Source organism: Acomys russatus, chromosome 5 (genome assembly GCF_903995435.1).
Source record: "Acomys russatus chromosome 5, mAcoRus1.1, whole genome shotgun sequence".
NCBI classification, from domain to species: Eukaryota; Metazoa; Chordata; class Mammalia; order Rodentia; family Muridae; genus Acomys; species Acomys russatus.
In genome coordinates this window covers 49309467-49326801 of record NC_067141.1, presented here as the reverse complement: position 1 = coordinate 49326801, position 17335 = coordinate 49309467, and the positions used below count along the sequence as shown (strand labels likewise).

The window sequence follows — 17335 nt, the reverse complement described above, 5'->3', positions numbered from 1 at the left end:
CTATCACAGCACAAAGGCTCCAAGTAATAAAATAATGAAGAATACAGCTAAGACAGACTTCAATGGAACATTTTAAAGAGCCTGGGTAAGTAGTAGCCAAAGAAGGAGCCCAGCAGAAGCTCAAGAGGCGCCCAAGACTAATAAGAAGCGGTGTGGCTGGTGCAGTGACCACAGGGACCTTTAAAAAGGCAATGAATGCTTAAGCAAAAGGGCTTACAACATAGGACTAACTTTCAGAGGATTTCAAATGCAACAGTGATTTCTCAGCCTTAACACTATAAAATCAAATATTTTTGGTACTCGTGGTTTCCAAATATTTTCTAATCACATAAAATTCATAGAATGTTGGCCAAATAATAATAAATTATAATAAGGTGAATAAACAATTAATTTCAAAAAGAAAAAAATCATATTTTCCTAAGGGAGGGAAAATTGTAGTAATAATCTAAAAATAGAGTACTGATTTAATAAAAGTGGGGTTTAGGTGACAGCCCACATTACTAAAAATGGAGAAATAAAAATATACAAAAATTCTTTTCCATGAAATGACTTCAGGTAATGGCAAAGAAATATAATTAGACAAACCTTCCTTTAGACAACAAGAAAAAAATCTAATAAATAATATTTCAAAGCTGAAAAGCAACCTAATGTGGGCAAAAAGGAGAAAGTAGCCTTTCTTGAAAGGCAGTGATTATCCTGCCTCAACCTCTTAAGTAGCGAGAACTTACAGGCCTGGACTGTGTTCAAAGTGCCCTCGCTAATAGGAAATGAAATAGTTTGGCTACCTAAAAAGATTTAAATTTAGTTTTAAAAATAAAGCTAAGTGCAAAACTTACAATACAAATCAGAAGTGCAAGGAAGAAACACAATACAGAAAACCCTAAAGATTCCACAAGTACAAAAAGAAGTACAAGAAATCCTAAGTTACAAGATACAAAATCTACACATAAAAACCATTATGTTTCTATGCACTAAAAACAAACTGAACTAGAACTTAAGAAAGCAATCCTATTTATAAACAGCATCCAAAAGTAAAATAGTATATAAATTTAACTAACCATATGACACTGAAACTGTAAGCCACTGAGCATGACACAAATGGAAAGGTATCCCATGTTCATGGATGGTGATTTGACAGTTTAAATGTACATACTATCAAAACAATCTCTATTAAAATTCCAATAATATTTTTCATAGAAATGTACAGAACAACCTGTGTGTTGTAGTGCACGCCTATAATCCCAGCACTCTGGGAGGCAGAGGCAGGTGGATCTCTGGGAACTCAAGGCCAGCCTGGTCTACAAGCGGAGTCCAGGACAGCCAAGGCTACACAGAGAAAACTTGCCTCAAAAAAACAAAACTACAATAACAACAACAACAACAACAGAAATCTACAGAACAGTATTAACATTCATACAGAACCCAAAAGACAAAACAGCCAAAGCAATCCAAAGAAAAACAAAGCTCCATTCATACTACCTGGTTTTAAAGTATAGTACACAGCTACAGTAATCAAGATAGCACTGTACTTGGATAAAAACAAGGCACAGTGATCAATGGCACAGAAGAGACCCCCTGCATAGAAACCACGCACCCCATCCCACCTCCATAGGCACTTCATCTTTGATGAAGATTCTAAGATTAAACAAAAGGGAAAACAGTTTTTTCAACCAATGGTGCCAGGAAAACTAGATATCCAAATGGAAAAGAATAAAACATTCATAAGCAAAGGTCAACTCAGGGCAAACTAGAGACTTAAATTAGACATGGGGCCGTAAACAACCAATTTCCTGATGAAAATAGAGGGAAGGCTCCTTGATAGTGTTCTTTGTAACAAGTTGTGGATGGCACCAAAAGCAAAGAAACAAAGCAAAAATAAACAGTGGGAGGACATAAATCTAAAAGCCCCCACCCAGCAAGGGCAACACTTGAGGAAATGTAAAGACAACCTGTGCAAAGGGAGAGAATACAAGCCTAGGACAGACACAAGACACTTAAGCAATTCATAATCAACAGGAAAAAAAAGGCAACTTAAATCAGCAATGGACCTGAGCAGACATTTTTTTCCCACAAAAGATATTAAAAGCAGCCAGTAGGCCAAGAGCTACTCAGTATTGCTAACTAGCAGGGAAAGGCACAGGAAAGCCGTAAGAGCGCTTCATACCTGTTAGGATGGTTTTCATCAAGAAGTCAAATGATAAAATATTGGTGAGGATATAGAAAAGGGATTATCTTGAAACTGTTGGTGAGACTGTAATTGGCATAGCAACCATATACTTTCATAATTCTATTCCTTTAGTACCTATCTGTGTGTACACTTGTGCTCCTCTCCCCCAGGAACGGTATTACTCTAAAACTGTACAAAAGAGGAACTGAAATCAGTATTTTAAAAGTTATCTGCATTCCCATATTCACTACAGCTTTACTCAAAATCACCATAATGTAGAAAGAACCCAAACGATTGCCAACAGATGAACCGATAAAGGAAACGTGGTGTATATACAATGGGATATTATTCAGTACTAAAAATAAAAGAAAACCTGACACTTAGTACAACATGGACAAACTTTTTTTTTTTTTTTGGGCTGGGGTAGGGGGGTGTTGAGACAGAGTTTCTCTATGTCACTCTGGCTGTCCTGGACTCATCTTTGTAGACCAGGCTGGCCTGTGAACTCACGGAGATCTGCCAGCCTCTGCCTTTCCAAGTGCTGGGATTACATGTCTGTGCCACCGCACCCAGCTAGGATGAATTTTTAATGAAATAATGTTAAATAAGCAAGACACAGGATGGCATATATTGCATAAGCTACTACATATGTAGAATCTCAAGAAGTAAAACTCACAGAAACCAAGACTAGAAGAGAGCTTGCCAGAAGCTGGGAGTGACGGAAATAAGGTCATTTGGGTCAAATACAAATACATAGTTACAAGACTACTCAATTTTTGTGATTTAATACAGAGTTTAGTGACTACAGATAATAATATTATATACTTGCTCAGAACAGATTTTTTAATGTATTACTACTATACAATAGTAATGTATATGTGGCAGGGACATGTATGTGCTATAACATGTGTATGTGTAGGTCAGAAGCCCAAGAGATTTTTTTTTTATGTGTATGAGTGTGTGTCTGCATGTATGCATATGCACCAAATGGGTACCCTGTGCGCATGGAGCCTAGAAGAGGACATCAGATTCTCTGAAACTAGAGTTACACAAGTTGTCAGCCAGCGTGTGAACTGAACCTGGGTCCTCCTGGCTCTCCTTTAAGTGCAATAAGTGTTCTTAACCACTAAGCTATCTCTATAGCCTGAGATAGATCTTAAGTGTTTTTCATCACATATAAAGGAACTACGTGAGGTGGCAGATATGCCTATTAGCTTGATTACAGCTAGTACTATACATGCATAAAAAATTTACCATATATCATAGTCTTACAATTTTTGTTATATATACTCAATAAAGCTAGAAGGAAAAAAACCCAAAATAGTACTTCATCAATAAATAAACACTTCAGGTTATGATAGGTAAACAATGGCTCATGGAGAAAGGCAGACTGCAATAGAAGCTAAAGAATAGGTAATATGCTAATAAGCAGAGATGAGGCAAGAGAGCATTCCAGGATAGGAGTGTCTCTGATTATCAAACTAAGGAGTTTGAACTTTACTCTGTAACAAAAAGTGAACCCTAGAAGACTTCTAGACATGTCAATTTATAAGGAAGGTCTCTGAAGGCAGTAAGAATGAAACATGAATGCTAGAAGAGATAGAAATTAAACAGCCTTCCTAAGGATGTGCAACTAATTATCCTTACAGCTTGTTCTTGAGACATCTACTGCACTGTGTTTTCCATGTACACATTAACAGGGATTTTTCATCAGCGCACATCAACAGGAATGCAAGTTTCTGCTCAGGGTTACTCAAATACATTACTTATAAGACAGTGATGATTTGCCAATTTCAGCTTTTTATTAACAATCTACAGTGATAACTCAAAGCACTTCCATCTCTGTGTGGGATGGTGAGTTCTAGGTCAGCCAGTGATACATAGTGAAACACTGTTTCAAAAAAACAAAACACACACACACAACAAAAAAGGCTGCCATGCATCATATTAACACACAACCATTGGGAAAATGTTTTCTATATATAATAAGCCTCTTCATCACCTTCATGTGCTGCCTACTTATGTTATCCTTTACAACTAGTATTCAAAAATACTTCTGAAAGTAATAAAAACATTTGAAATCAGTGACCTGAAAATTGAGACGAGTACGTATCTAACTCAAAATGGAAACAACCTAAATATTTTAAGGTTCACATATGCAGACTTTCATAATTAGAGTTAAGTCTACTAAAGGAATATCTGTGGCTCCCATTATACTACAAAATGAAGTTATCTCACACAATACTCATTTTACAGAGCAGCTCCGTCCTCCAAGGTGGATTCTACAATACTCTTGACAGAAATACATCATCCTGTCAGTAAGGGCCTACCTCAATCACCTCACCCCTACATATGCTCTTTCTTTCTTTCTTCTTTCTCTTCCTCCTAGTCCACCTGTCTTCCTTTTTCATTGACAAGGTCTTACTCTAGCCCAGGCTGCTCTAGAACTGACAAAGTAGGCCAGGTGGGCCTCAAATTTATAGCCTCATGCTCTCAATCTCAAGTGCTGGGATTACAGGAGTGAGACACCAACCCACGTTCTAAACCGTTTTAAAACATATACTTCAAAAAATGTGGATAATACTATTCTAGACTTCAGTAGAATTTTAAAAGTATTTGTTTGTTTACTTATTTATTTAGTGGTGTATGTGTGGATATGGCAAGGCAGAGGCCACAGCACAAACATGAAGACAAGAACAAGCCACAGGAGTCAGTTCTCTCCTTTTACTATGTGGGTCATGAGGGCTGGCAGCACCTTCCCCTCTGAGCCACATATTTAGACCTTGCTGGTCCCTGGACTAGTTTTTAGAACTCTCAATTGAAATGGCAATGTCAAAACAGCAAACCTCTACTAGCATGTCACACTGAACACCAAGCAATAAACCCAGTTTATTGATGAAATGTGCTACTTTAATTATCAAAAAGCAAAGGGAGTATCTATAGAAATGACTGTTCGTAAACAAGCCCAAACAGCACTAACATGTATCTTTCAAATTTGACTAGAAAATTAGTCTGAAGAGATATGGCTCTAGAACACTGGAATTCCAAATAGCAACTTAGTACATAATAATGGTAGCTATAAGAGGGCCATAGAAGTTTACTAGGAGACACATAAAATGCAGTTATTTTCAGAGATCTTAGTATAATGTTCCCATCGTCTCATGGATAACCAAAATTTAACATACAGCAACTTCGGACATTCAAATAACTAGTTGAGACTAAACACATATTTCTTCCACAAAGCTGGTTTTCTCTTTTAAAACTGCATTTTTCCATGTAGGCTTACTTTATTGAGTCCTAACAAAATTTCAAACAAGCAAAATCTACTTATTCTCTCTTCTGAGTCTATCTCCTTGCCTTTAAATGTCCTAAAGTAGCTTTTCTAACACTTCAACTCTGTAGAAATCTTTAGAACTTCAGTACAGCCTAAAAAAAAAGAAAGAAAGAAAGAAAGAAAAGAAAATGAAAAAGAAAAAAACCTTACTTTTAAAACACCGCGTTGTAAAGTTTAGAAATTAGAAAATTAAAATGAACATTTTCACAGGGTAAGAAAAGCTACATACACATATCCCCAGGAGAGACAACTTGGCTGGTGGAGCTGCACAATTGTTCCCCACACACCTAGCCACATAATCACAGACCTTAGAATCTCATGTGATTCTGATTTTCTAAGCCCTAAAGCTTGTGCTCAGAGTTTCAGGTTAAGCCATCCTAGAATGTCCTGTCACCTCCCTGAGGTAGTCCAGAAATTTATTTCATGCTTCTGAACCCATATATTCCTACAAATCTAACTTTTGGGAATTTTTTAATTTCCCTGTGTGTGGTGTATTGTTTTTGTATTATGTAAAAGTTTAAGTTTTACACACCAGAGAGCAACAGTAACCAACATACTTTTGTGAAAAGCAGGTGTGTGTAGAACGGGAGTCTGAGGAAAAGGAGTAGGTGTTTAAATTCCGTAACCCTGCATCCAACTCCAAATCCAAACAGATTTTATTGTAACCCTGCATCCAACTCCAAATCCAAACAGATTTTATTAACAACGCCAATGTCCCTAAGACAACTGAGACACATTTTAGTGTTCCTTTTGGGGGCTGGGGGTAAAAATAGGGAAGCGCACAGGCTTTTGGCCTACCATGCTGAACTTACGCAAATCAGATTTGTATCTTTAGAGGTTTAAAAAAAAAAAAAAAGGTAAAATGTTAAGTTTTACAAAGTGTTACACTCAAATGAAACCACTAAATTTAGGAAACAATGTAAAATTCATGTTCTAATTATGCTTTTCCAAATCAACTATTAACTTTAAATAGTTACATTAAATAAAAGTTGTTCAATTGCAGCATATGTTGAAAACGAATCTCATTTAGGTACCAAATTCTGTATAACACATATTTAAACCCTCAATGAAGCACAGAATGGAGTATCACACTGCTGATACTGTAACTGTTCAGTGCCCTGCAGTTTTCTGATAGGTTTCTGAAAACTAGGTCAGCCAAAACCTAGTGACAAAATAGTCTGATTTACAGCCTAACTATGTAATAGTGAAATAGAAACCAAAATTACCTAAAATCTAGCACCGGTTTTACCACAGCTGTGTGTGAGGACAATCAAGGGCACTATCGGCATTCCAATGGTAACAAGCAGAGATCTAAAGGGTTTAACCAAATCAAAACCAATGTTTCATTTACCTAACAAGGGCAAGCAACTTCCAATCTCTTTTCAAGGAGAGACCACCACTCTGACCTCGATTAGACAGATCATCTATCTCTGTTAATGGGGAAGGGGGAATTTAAAAATCAGAATTCTGTAATTTTCAGATCTCCAGCAGCAGCAATGGCCGAACTCCACCCCTTACTTTTCAAGTTAGTTCTTATGTACTCTGAACTCAAGACCCAGGAGGAAAACTCCAGGACTCAAAACAAAGAATTCTGCCCCCACCCCACTCTCCAAGCCTTATTATTTCCATGTGCGGCGCAGACAGATGTGAGTTCCCTGCTCTTTACCATGCCAGCGGGGCTCCAGAGTCCAAGAGCAGCCAAGAAAAGGACCCGAGTTCGTGATGCACGGAAAAGACCGGGAGCTGAGTTACCAGACCTCTAGGTTCAAAACCAACAACAACTCTTATGTTTTTAGAAATCCGTTACAACAGGTCTGTAAATCCTGACACTGGGTAAAGGCTTTCCAGAACTCCACTAAAACAACCACTTTAAAGCAGCCGGGAGCTGGGACGCGCTACTGCTGCCAGAGTGCGGGGGGTGGGGTGGGGACGTTCCAACAGATTGGCTCTTCGGCGAGGAGGGCAGAAAGGCAGGCAAGTCTGGGCTCGGCTAGGGAGCTCCGGGCCCGGCGCCCGACTGTGGGCGCCACGCGGGTGCCGTGGAGACTCTGCCCGCGCGCGGCGCCAAGCCGAGGGCGAGAGGAGCTGAGGGCGGCCGTCGCTCGCGGGGGGCGGGGGGGGGGGGGCGGAGTCGCGACGGGACCGGCGTCCCTCGGAGAGAGTCGGGACCGGGCCGGGGTCGCTCGGGGGAAGTCCGAACCGGGCCGAGGTCGCTCGGGGGAAGTCGGAACCCGGCTGGGGTTGCTCTTGGGTAGTTGGGACGGGACCGCGGTCACTCGGAGGGAGTCCGGACGGAATCGGGGTTGCTCGGGGGAAGTCGGGACCGGTCCGGGGTCGCTCGGGGTTAGTCGGGACTGGACCGCGGTCGTTCAGAGGAAGTTAAGGACCGGACCAGGATTGCTCGGAGAGAGTCGGGACTAGATCCAGGCCTCTCGGGGAGGGAAGTCGGGACTGGACTAGGGGCCCCTCCGGGGAAGTCGGGATGGCGGCGAATGCCGCGGAAGGACGGCGGCGCCTACTACTTACTCGGCTGTACCAGATGCTGAGGCGGGCCGGGGCCAGCACGGCGAAGAACGCTCTCCGAGGGTCGGACTGGACGTGGAGCGGCGCCTCGGCCGGGCTCCGCGGCGCGCAGAGCAGCCTCTTGGGCCAGCCGCTCAGGAAATACATGGTCCGCGCGCGGCTCCGACAGCCCCCCGGCCGCCCCGGCCGCGTCTGTCACGCTCGGCGGCCCCGGGTCAGGCGCCCACCTCCTACACCGCCACCGGCCGAGTCGGCGGCGGCGACAGCGGCAGCTCGGAGCATCTGCCCGGGGGCCGGGCCGAGCCGGGCCAACGCGGTACTGCGCGACGCAGTCTCCGGAGCTGACGGGCCGGCCGAGGGTGGGGGAGGCGGGCGGCCAGTGGGGCCCCGCGGCGGGAGGAGCCGAGGCCGGCCCGCCCCGCTCGCCGCTCGCGTCAGCACGCCGCACGGCGCGGGGAGGCTCCTGAGGCTCCGCCCGGTCCCCTTCACCCCCCACCCCCACCCCCCGCCTCCGAGGCCGCCGCGCGTCAGAACGCAGGCTGCTGAGCTCGGTGCGTCTAGCTGGCGACCTGGAGCGTGGAACTGGGGGACCGGGACGAGGCGACAGCGCCCGGCCAGTGCTAGCCGGAGCGCCTGGGTGGCCCGGCCCACTTGCACTTCGCCTGGATTGGCGCGACCCCCGGGGACTGTAAAGGGGCGGGGCGAGCGGGGCGCGCGTCACGTGACACCGGGGCTGAGCTTGGCGTCGGGTCTCTACAATTATTCGAGTCTGTCTTTTGTGTGCTGCGGTTAAAAGTGAGAGCTGGTGATGCCCCTGCCTGGACACAGCTTACGTTCTTGGCAAGATCCTTGGTCAGCCACTGAACTGCGAGGCGGAAAAGTGCCTTAGTCTTGTCCCCGGGTCTTCGGGAGTTCTCAACCTAGTACTGTATATATTTATACTTCACTTTGCATCCTTCTGCCACTTAACTCATGCTAGACATAGCCATGATGGTTCCCTTTTGCACCCCCAATAAACTGTTCTGGAAGAGAAATGGGCTTAGATTTTTGAGTTGTGCCAGACTGGAGATACTGTATGGGGTGTTTGATTTTGGGGGTGCATAACTTTAGGACCTGGAACGTTAGACATAGCTACAGCTTTTTAGTAGATTGACTTGATAGCGCCTCTCAAGTAGTAAGAGTGCGTGAAGAAACGATAGGAAGTGGACTTAGGGGAAAGGTGTCTGAATAAAAAGTGTGTGCCTTGCCATCGTCACCTTTTATTTACTTTTCTCAGGCACATTAACCAAGGTTTAAAAGTAACAGTATTAACAGCAAACAAGAAAACAAAACAGTTACAAGACAAAAAACAAAAAAGTTACCAGCAGTGTAACTTTCTGTAATTGTTCTAACACGTAATGCTTTTTCTAGAAACTGACTAAAGAAATGCCTGGCTGCTCTCCAGCATTTTGTTCCCAGAGGTGTGTCCCGCCCCCCACCCACTCCCAACACAGCACGCCTGGGCTGTCTTAAGCCAAGCAGACCCAGAAAGTATTTTTCAGATGAAAGTGTGGATGGAATCTTGATCATCTGAGTTACACCGCTGGATAAATAAAGTGGTCCAGAGAGGTCTGCCTTGACAATACAAAATTGTAGAAGGACTTCGTTGTCAGTACTTTTTAGACATAATTGTACACATGGCGGAGAGGAAATAAAGCTGCGATGATTCCGTTGAGAATTTTTGCTCTACCCCCACTTAAGTGTGTTGGTGTGTCTCACCAGTGCATCCTTCTGCACTCGAGGGTAATTTAGGTATTTCTAAGTAGTTTTTTAATTGTTCTAAATTTTGACCTTACTTGCCAGCTTCAGGATTGGGTTCTCCTGCTGTCATCATTTGAAGCAGGTAAGGTTTACAAAATAATTTTAAGGAGATGATTTGATTCCACAGAAAAACTTCAAGGCAGATAATGTTGACACATCCTTCTTGAGGAGACATAGCACCTAAGTAGTGGATGTGCCTAAAATCACTTGGCCTGAGAAGAACTGTTCTTCCTTCCAGGAACCCAGTGGTGAATTGTGATAGTGGCCTGATCATGGAGAGGAAGAGGAGATCCTCTGGGCCTTTCTTCTCCCTTGGTAGCAAAGGGGTAAAAATCTCTCACTTTAAAACTCCTTAAGTGTTATCCAGTGTGACAGAAACCTTATAGACTGAACTAACTTTCAAAGACTGTATTTTAATATTGTAAAATACACGAATATATTTGATCCTATCAAACTTAATTTTTTTGTTTTTGGTTGGCTTGGGGGGGGGGGGAACATGGAGACAGGGTTTCCTGTGTAGCTCTGGCTGTCCTGGACTCATTTGTAGACCAAGCTGGCCTCAAACTCACTGTGATCTACCTGCCTCTGCCTCCCAAGTGCCGGGATTAAAGGCGTGTGCCACCGCTGCCCAGCTAAACTTAACTTTTTTTTTTATAAGGGTGCACAGAAAGAAGTACATCTTTAAACTGTGTTGAAGGGTAGTTTGGTACAATATCTATAAAGAACAATGCATAGTATAGTGTGTGGATAGAGAAAGGCAGCCAGCCAGAACCTACTGTGTAGTGGATGTAAACATGGTTTTGTTTTGATCCCAAGTATGTGATGTGAAACCACTGCTTGTTTCTAGCTGTGTACTACTGCTGAGTTTTTTTTTTTTTTTCCTATAATTATTTTCTAAGGAAACAGAGTTTTAGCCTTAAAATATACCTCATAGGCCAGGCATGATGGTTGCCTGTTGTGTTGGCTGTTGTCAGCTTGACTAGATCTGGAAATAACTAAAACACACCTGGCTGGGTACACATGTGAGGAATTTTTTCTTAGTTAAATCATTTGAAATGAGAAGACCCACTTCCATTTTGGATCTTCTGAAGTGGGAAGATCCACCTTTAATCTGGGCCACAGCTCTTGGCAGCTTATATACAGGACATGGAATATAATCCATATAGTCTCTGCCTGCTTGGTCTTGCTCTTGCTGACAAGCCCATTCCTCAGAGCCTCCTTCGTCAGGACTCAGGGTTAAACTGAAGACCATCAGAGACGTCCAGCCTGTGGACTGAACAACTATTGGTTCTTAGACTTTGCAGTAGTAGACAGCAGTTATTGGACTGAGAGGACCACAGCCAGTAAACCATTCCAACAGAGCCCCACTAGTCAATAGATATTTAAACAGATGGTAGAGAGAGAGATACATGTACATACACTCTATAAATTCTGTTCCTCTAGAGAACCCTGACCAGACCTGGAATCCCTGTTCTTGAGAGGTATAGACAAAAATTATGAATTCCAAGCCAGCTTGACCTATGTGGGGCCCTACGTTAAGTAAATTACACACACACACACACACACACACACACAATGCTGCAGATTTAAAATATAAATGTCCTTAGCCGGCCGTGGTGGCTCACGCCTTTAATCCCAGCACTTGGGAGCCAGAGGCAGGCAGATTGATGTGGGTTCAAGGCCAGACTGGTCTACAAAGCAAGCCCAGGATAGGCAAGGCTTCACAAAGAAACCCTGTCTGGAAAAACCAAACAACAAAAAACCTAAAACAAAACAAAACCAATATAGATAGATAGATGTCCTTAAAAAATAGAATTGTCACTGGGTGTGGTGGCTCATGCCTTTAATCCCAGCACTCATGAGCCAGAGGCAGGTGGATCGCTCTGAGCCCAAGGCTAGCCTGCTCTACAAAATGAGTCTAGGACAGCTAAGGCTACACAGAGGAACCCTATCTCGAAAAAGCCACACACACACAAACACACAAAATTATGGAATATTTTGTCAAAATTTAAAAATTGTGTTGGAGAATATCTGTTATGAAGTATATTAACTGTGTATTAAGTCATGAGAATGGTTTATACATATTTTATAAAATATTCCATGTGTGTGAAGAAACACATTTAACAGAAAATATACCAAAATGTTGGTGTTTAAAACTTTCTTTTTTTTTTTTTTTTTTTTTTTTAACTTTCTTTAAGTATGGGTACTTAATATGTTTTCTTTGGGCTTTTTTGTATTTTTCTATATTATGTTTAAGGAATCCATGTTACTTCCGTAGTTAGACTGTTTATAAGACAGTAACCTTTTAATGGTTGAAATGTCCCACTTGTCCTGCTTCAAGTAGGGTTGTGCACCGCTGGCAAATCAAAGATAGTAATACAGTAATGTGGAGTTTCAGGTGTGGTCTCAAGAGTAGTGAGAGAAGTATTAGTAGGAAATAATTAGTCACCGAACTAAAAGTAGGTTCTGTGTATTTGCATACAGCCACAGGCTTCTGGGACAAAGCCACAGATGGATTTTGGTTCTGAGCACACCACTTCTGATGTCTGGGAACCCCCATAGGAGCTTCTGATAACCACTGATGAGGTTGTTTTAGTTTGTGACTCTTCATTATGCTTTGAGCATCTGCTTTATTATACTTGTATCTTGTGCATTTGCTTCTGGGATGGACTCCTGATTATGTGTACTTTCTGCCAACTGATAATAACAGCTGTGTTTTGCTTTAAAACAATATGGAAGTGATCAGGGTACATGAAAAGAGATATCCACGAAACAGGATTGCCCATAGGTTGATAAAATTTCAAGATGACTGATCAATTCTGGGAATTCATTATGTTATTTCCCCCACTTTAACTTTCAAAATTTGCCAGAGATTTAATTAAAAATATTACAGCATAGCAGAATGATTCAGTCTCAGCCTGAAGCTCTGAAATGAATCCCAGCTGTAAATGGACTTGTCTGGACAGACTGACAGGCCAAAGGTTCCCTGTTCACCCCTCTAGTTGTCAGCATAAACCTGGAAGAGCAAAGCGGGGCCTAAAAACGAGGCAGACTACAGTCTCATGCAATAAGCAACTTCATTCAGCGCATCAGGCAATTCATAGCCTGAGGGTTAGGAAGACTCACATGAATCTGGTGTTCAAGGGCAAGCCATGTGTGGCAAAAACAAGTTTTTCCATAGAGGCATATGAATAACAGCTGAGGAAAATGCACTCTTATCTGCTACCCCTGGGAGGGGCATGAAAACACCTTCCAAGAACAGTTCTGTGTTTTGAAGGAACCGAGGTCGCAAGACTCTTGTTTTCTTACAAACACAAACACTGTATTCCAGCATCTTCACTTTTTTTTTTTTTTAAGTAGGTTATCCAGAGTGGTTTGGATTGGAGATGTTGCGGATAGATCTAAATGTTACTTGATGCATGAGTATCCGATAAGCAAGCAGATAATAAATAAGAACCTTGAAATCATGGTGTGCTAATACTCTGCTACCAAGAGCAGAGAGCCAGACTATGCCCAGTACTATTAGTTACGTCATTATATTGATCAGAAAAATCTAGAGAAGCCAGAAAAGAGACCCATGGTTAGTAGTTCTAGTATCTTGTAGAGCATAAGCTTGTATTTGCCTTTAGTAGGAATACAGATGTTATGATGCCCTGTGCAAATGGGCAGTTATTTAAATCCCAAGGAAAAATTAAACACAGTGAGTGAATGAGTCTATTCTGGGTCAAGATCCAAATATAAACACAAGTCACTAGTGAAGTAACTTCTCCCTTGGTGCATATGGCTTTAACTTGGCCCCAGGTGGGCAGATAGATCTCTCATTATGTGGTCAACATCTCCTTTTGCCCTTTGCTGGTGACTTCTGCTCTCTCCTTGCCCTCCACTGTCGATCTTGGTGGCTCAGGGCTAGAGGCCTTCCAAGAGAAATCCATGTTTCAGTAGGATCCATCTGCAATGACAGACATGTGCCCCTTCCCAGTTTTCTTCTGAAGAAGTAAAAATAGGGTAAGTTAGTGCATCAGCTTCCTTATTTCCTTTTGCAATAAAACCAGGGATGTTAGAGAGTGCATGAGAATGAGTTTGTTGCTGGAAATAATCCAACATAAGCAGAATCTGAAATGACATTTAAAGGTTTCTGAACTAACCATAATAGATGAATCAAAACAGCCAGTTCCACCTGTTGGGCTGAAGAAAAGGAAGTATTACTAGATTGATAACTATCTGGACCATGAATCCCTCCTCCACCCTTAGATGAGCCATCAGTAAAATAAGTATCTGCCTGTGGAATGGGAGAGATTGGACAATTTTTGTAATCACGAATTCAGTTCATATGAGAAAGTCCCATAGTTCATGAGCTGGATAATGATTTTTCTATCCTTCCATAGTCATCTGCAAATAAAATGTGAAAATCAATAGAGTTCTGTAATGCTTTTTAAAAACTGATTGTTAGCTAAGCGTAATATAATGCAACAAGGATCAAACCCACATAACTGTTGACATAAGGTCCTCCCCTGATTTACAATTGAGCAAGAAGAGTAAGGTAAGCAGTATTTTATGGCCCTTATGGTGTAAATAGATCCATTCCAAAGGTTTATTCCCTTGTGATATAATACCTATTGGAGACAATTTAGGAAATAAGTTTAAAGGCAGCAAAGGCTCCACTGGATACACAGATGCTTCTTTTAGGCCGCACTCAAATAGCTGTAATTCTTCCTTGCCCCTTGAGATAATATGGAAGGGCTGTCCAATGCTGTCTATCCTTCTAGAGTTTTAAGTAGATTGTTTTGTGCATATAAGGATTTTGGTTTTGCTGAAATTGCACTAGAAATACCAAATGCATCTCCTGAGGCCAGGGAAGAATTGCTAAACGCGTTATCTTTCCCTGCCATGCCCCTAGCTTGCCTAGGTTGTAAAGTTAGTTTTTTCATAGGCTCTCATCAAAAAGTGGGGAGAATTAAGTATTAGATTGATTATCAAATTCCTCAGCCCATGTTTCAGGGTTATTTTCAAGCAATGGAAGATAAATATTTCAAAGAGACTCCAGGAAGGGAGCAGGGGAAACTGTCAGAGGCATAGGTGGTGCCATATTTACTTTTGATTTTGCCTGCACAGGGAAAACCTTTTTGCCTCTTACCAATTTTAACATTTGGTCATCCAATTTATATTCATTCAAAGAATTAGCCATCTCTTTGTCATGATTAATATCCTCATTTTGCCTACGTATTTTTTTTAAACTTTTTTATTGAATGTCTATGATTTACATGTCATGCACCAAGATCCCTCTCTTCCCCGCAGTAAAATAAAACAAACAAGACAAACAGAAAGTCACAGAAGCTGTAGTGTATCACGCAGTATAGCCTTTTGTCCACATATGTTTACTTTCAAATGTTCACTGGGTCTGGTTGGAGGCCTACACTATCGTTACCAGATCCTCACTGGGACTGCTGTCAGATATCCTGCTGTTGCTGTGTGTCAAGGAGATTCTTAATCTTTGAATCTTCAGGTCCAGTGTTTCAGCAGGTCGTACATGGGGTAGATGTTGGGATGAGGTTCACTCAGAGCCCTGGATCAGGACCCACTCCCTTTTCCTCAGAGCAGTGCCCGCTTTCTTGCTCCATGTCATCATGACAGGGCCAGCTCTCCTGCTCCTGTGTCCTCAGGGCAAAGCCAGCTTACTTGCTCCCTTATCCTCAGGACAGGGCCTACTCTCCTGCTCCATTGTCATCAGGGCAGGGCCAGCTCACCCACTCCCATGTCCTCAGGGCTCTCCAGTTCCTGTGTCCTCAAGGCAGAGGCAGCTCTCATGCTCCCATGTCCCCAGGCCTGGCTCACCTGCTCCTGCATCCTAAAGGCCAGCTCTTCTGTTCTTGTGTCCTCAGGGTCAGCTCTCCTGCTTCCATGTCCTCAGGGCCAGCTCACCTGCTCCTGTTCAAGTCGCCAGGTTGTTGCTGGCCATCAAGGCTTGGATGGCCTCCTACTCCTGTAGGTACTGGATCTTGTGGGCCATCAAGCAGGTGGCAAGTTGAGGCCCCTCAAAATCTTCATTGAGTAGCTCGCAGAAACCAATGATGTTGGTCCAGCTCAGCTTCTTGTCCCAGGGAACTCGTGGGTCTGTTGATTCGCACCTCCAGAGTCTCCGGTTCCATCAAGTGCTCCATCAGCCACGCCCCTGTCTCGGTGCTGCCCTCTGCATGATCCAGCTCTCAGCACTGAGCACAAGCTCAACAAAAGGCGAAGCCTTCGCTGGTTTCTGCCCCATTATTCTCAACTCACCTCCTCTGTGAGGCTCTCCACTCTCTTACAGCCAACTTCAGGTCCCTGATTTGTGAAGCTATTTGTTGCCTGCTCTAGAGGCAATGGGACCTGGGAGAGTGGGGCCTAAAATAGGCAGACTAAAGTTTCATGCTACTTTTTGTTTTGTTTTTGTTTTTTCAAGACAAGGTTTCTCTGTGCAGCCCTGGCTGTCCTGGAACTCACCCTGTAGACCAGGCTGGCCTCAAACTCACAGAGATCTACCAGCCTCTGACTCTCAAGTGCTGGGATTAAAGGGGTGTGCCACCACACCTGGCACACTAGCCAACTTAATTCAGAGCATCAGACATTTTATACTCTGAGGGTTAGGAAGACTCACCTGGGTAAAGGGTTCAATGACAAGGACAAGGCACACATGGCAAAACCCATGTTTTTCCATAGAGCCATATGAATAACAACAGCTGAAGTAACTCACTCCTATCTGCTACACCTAGGAGGAGCAAGAACAATTCTGTGTTTGAAGAAACTGTGGTTACAGGAGTCTTGTCTTTGCTGTTGTTTTGTTTCTTCTTCTTCTTCTTCTTCTTCTTCTTCTTCTTCTTCTTCTTCTTCTTCTTCTTCTTCTTCTTCTTTTTCTCTTCCTTTTTTGGAGTTTCTCACAAGCACTTACAGGACTGAACTGTGTTCCAACACTTCTCAATAGCCGTGTGTTGGAATCTATTTTAGTGGGGACTTGAAAGATGGCTCAGTAGTTGAAATCACTCTGTTCTTCCACAGGCCCCAAGTTTAATTCCTAGAATCCACATGGTAGCTCACAACATCTCTAACTCCAGTTCCAGGAGGTCAAACACCATTTTCCGGCCATCATGACATAAACGTGTGTAGCGCACAGACATACATGCAGGCAAAACACTCATACACATGAAGAGAAGTCTGCTTTGGCCATTGATCAGAGGGTGATGGCACCAGGAGGAGAATTTCCTCCTACATTTTATCAGTTTATCACCTGGTCTTTCTCAGTCTGCTTCAGTAGATACATAGCATAATCTTGCCATCTCAGAGATCTTGCTGGGCACATGCACTCTTGTTCAAGTGCAAGTCATGGTCACATTGCCCAGTGATCACCTGGGCTTCTCCAGGATGCAAATACAGGGGATATTCGCAGATTCACGGTAAAAGTGAAAATGTCAGTATGGAACAATATACATGTAATTGGCATGCCACCCATAAGTCTATCTTGTCTACACTGCTACTCACAA

At 42.8% G+C, this 17335-nt stretch overlaps 1 protein-coding gene across 1 annotated transcript in view; it reads right to left on the bottom strand.

The window, feature by feature from the left end:
- Positions 1-8377, bottom strand: part of Ric1 (RIC1 homolog, RAB6A GEF complex partner 1) — a 90995-nt gene extending 82618 nt beyond the window's left edge. The window contains exon 1 of the mRNA XM_051146317.1: positions 8028-8377. Within this exon, the coding sequence (XP_051002274.1) occupies positions 8028-8171 (144 nt within the window). The 5' untranslated portion in view covers positions 8172-8377. The remainder of the gene's footprint in view (positions 1-8027) is intronic.
- Between the last annotated feature and the right edge of the window lie 8958 nt (positions 8378-17335).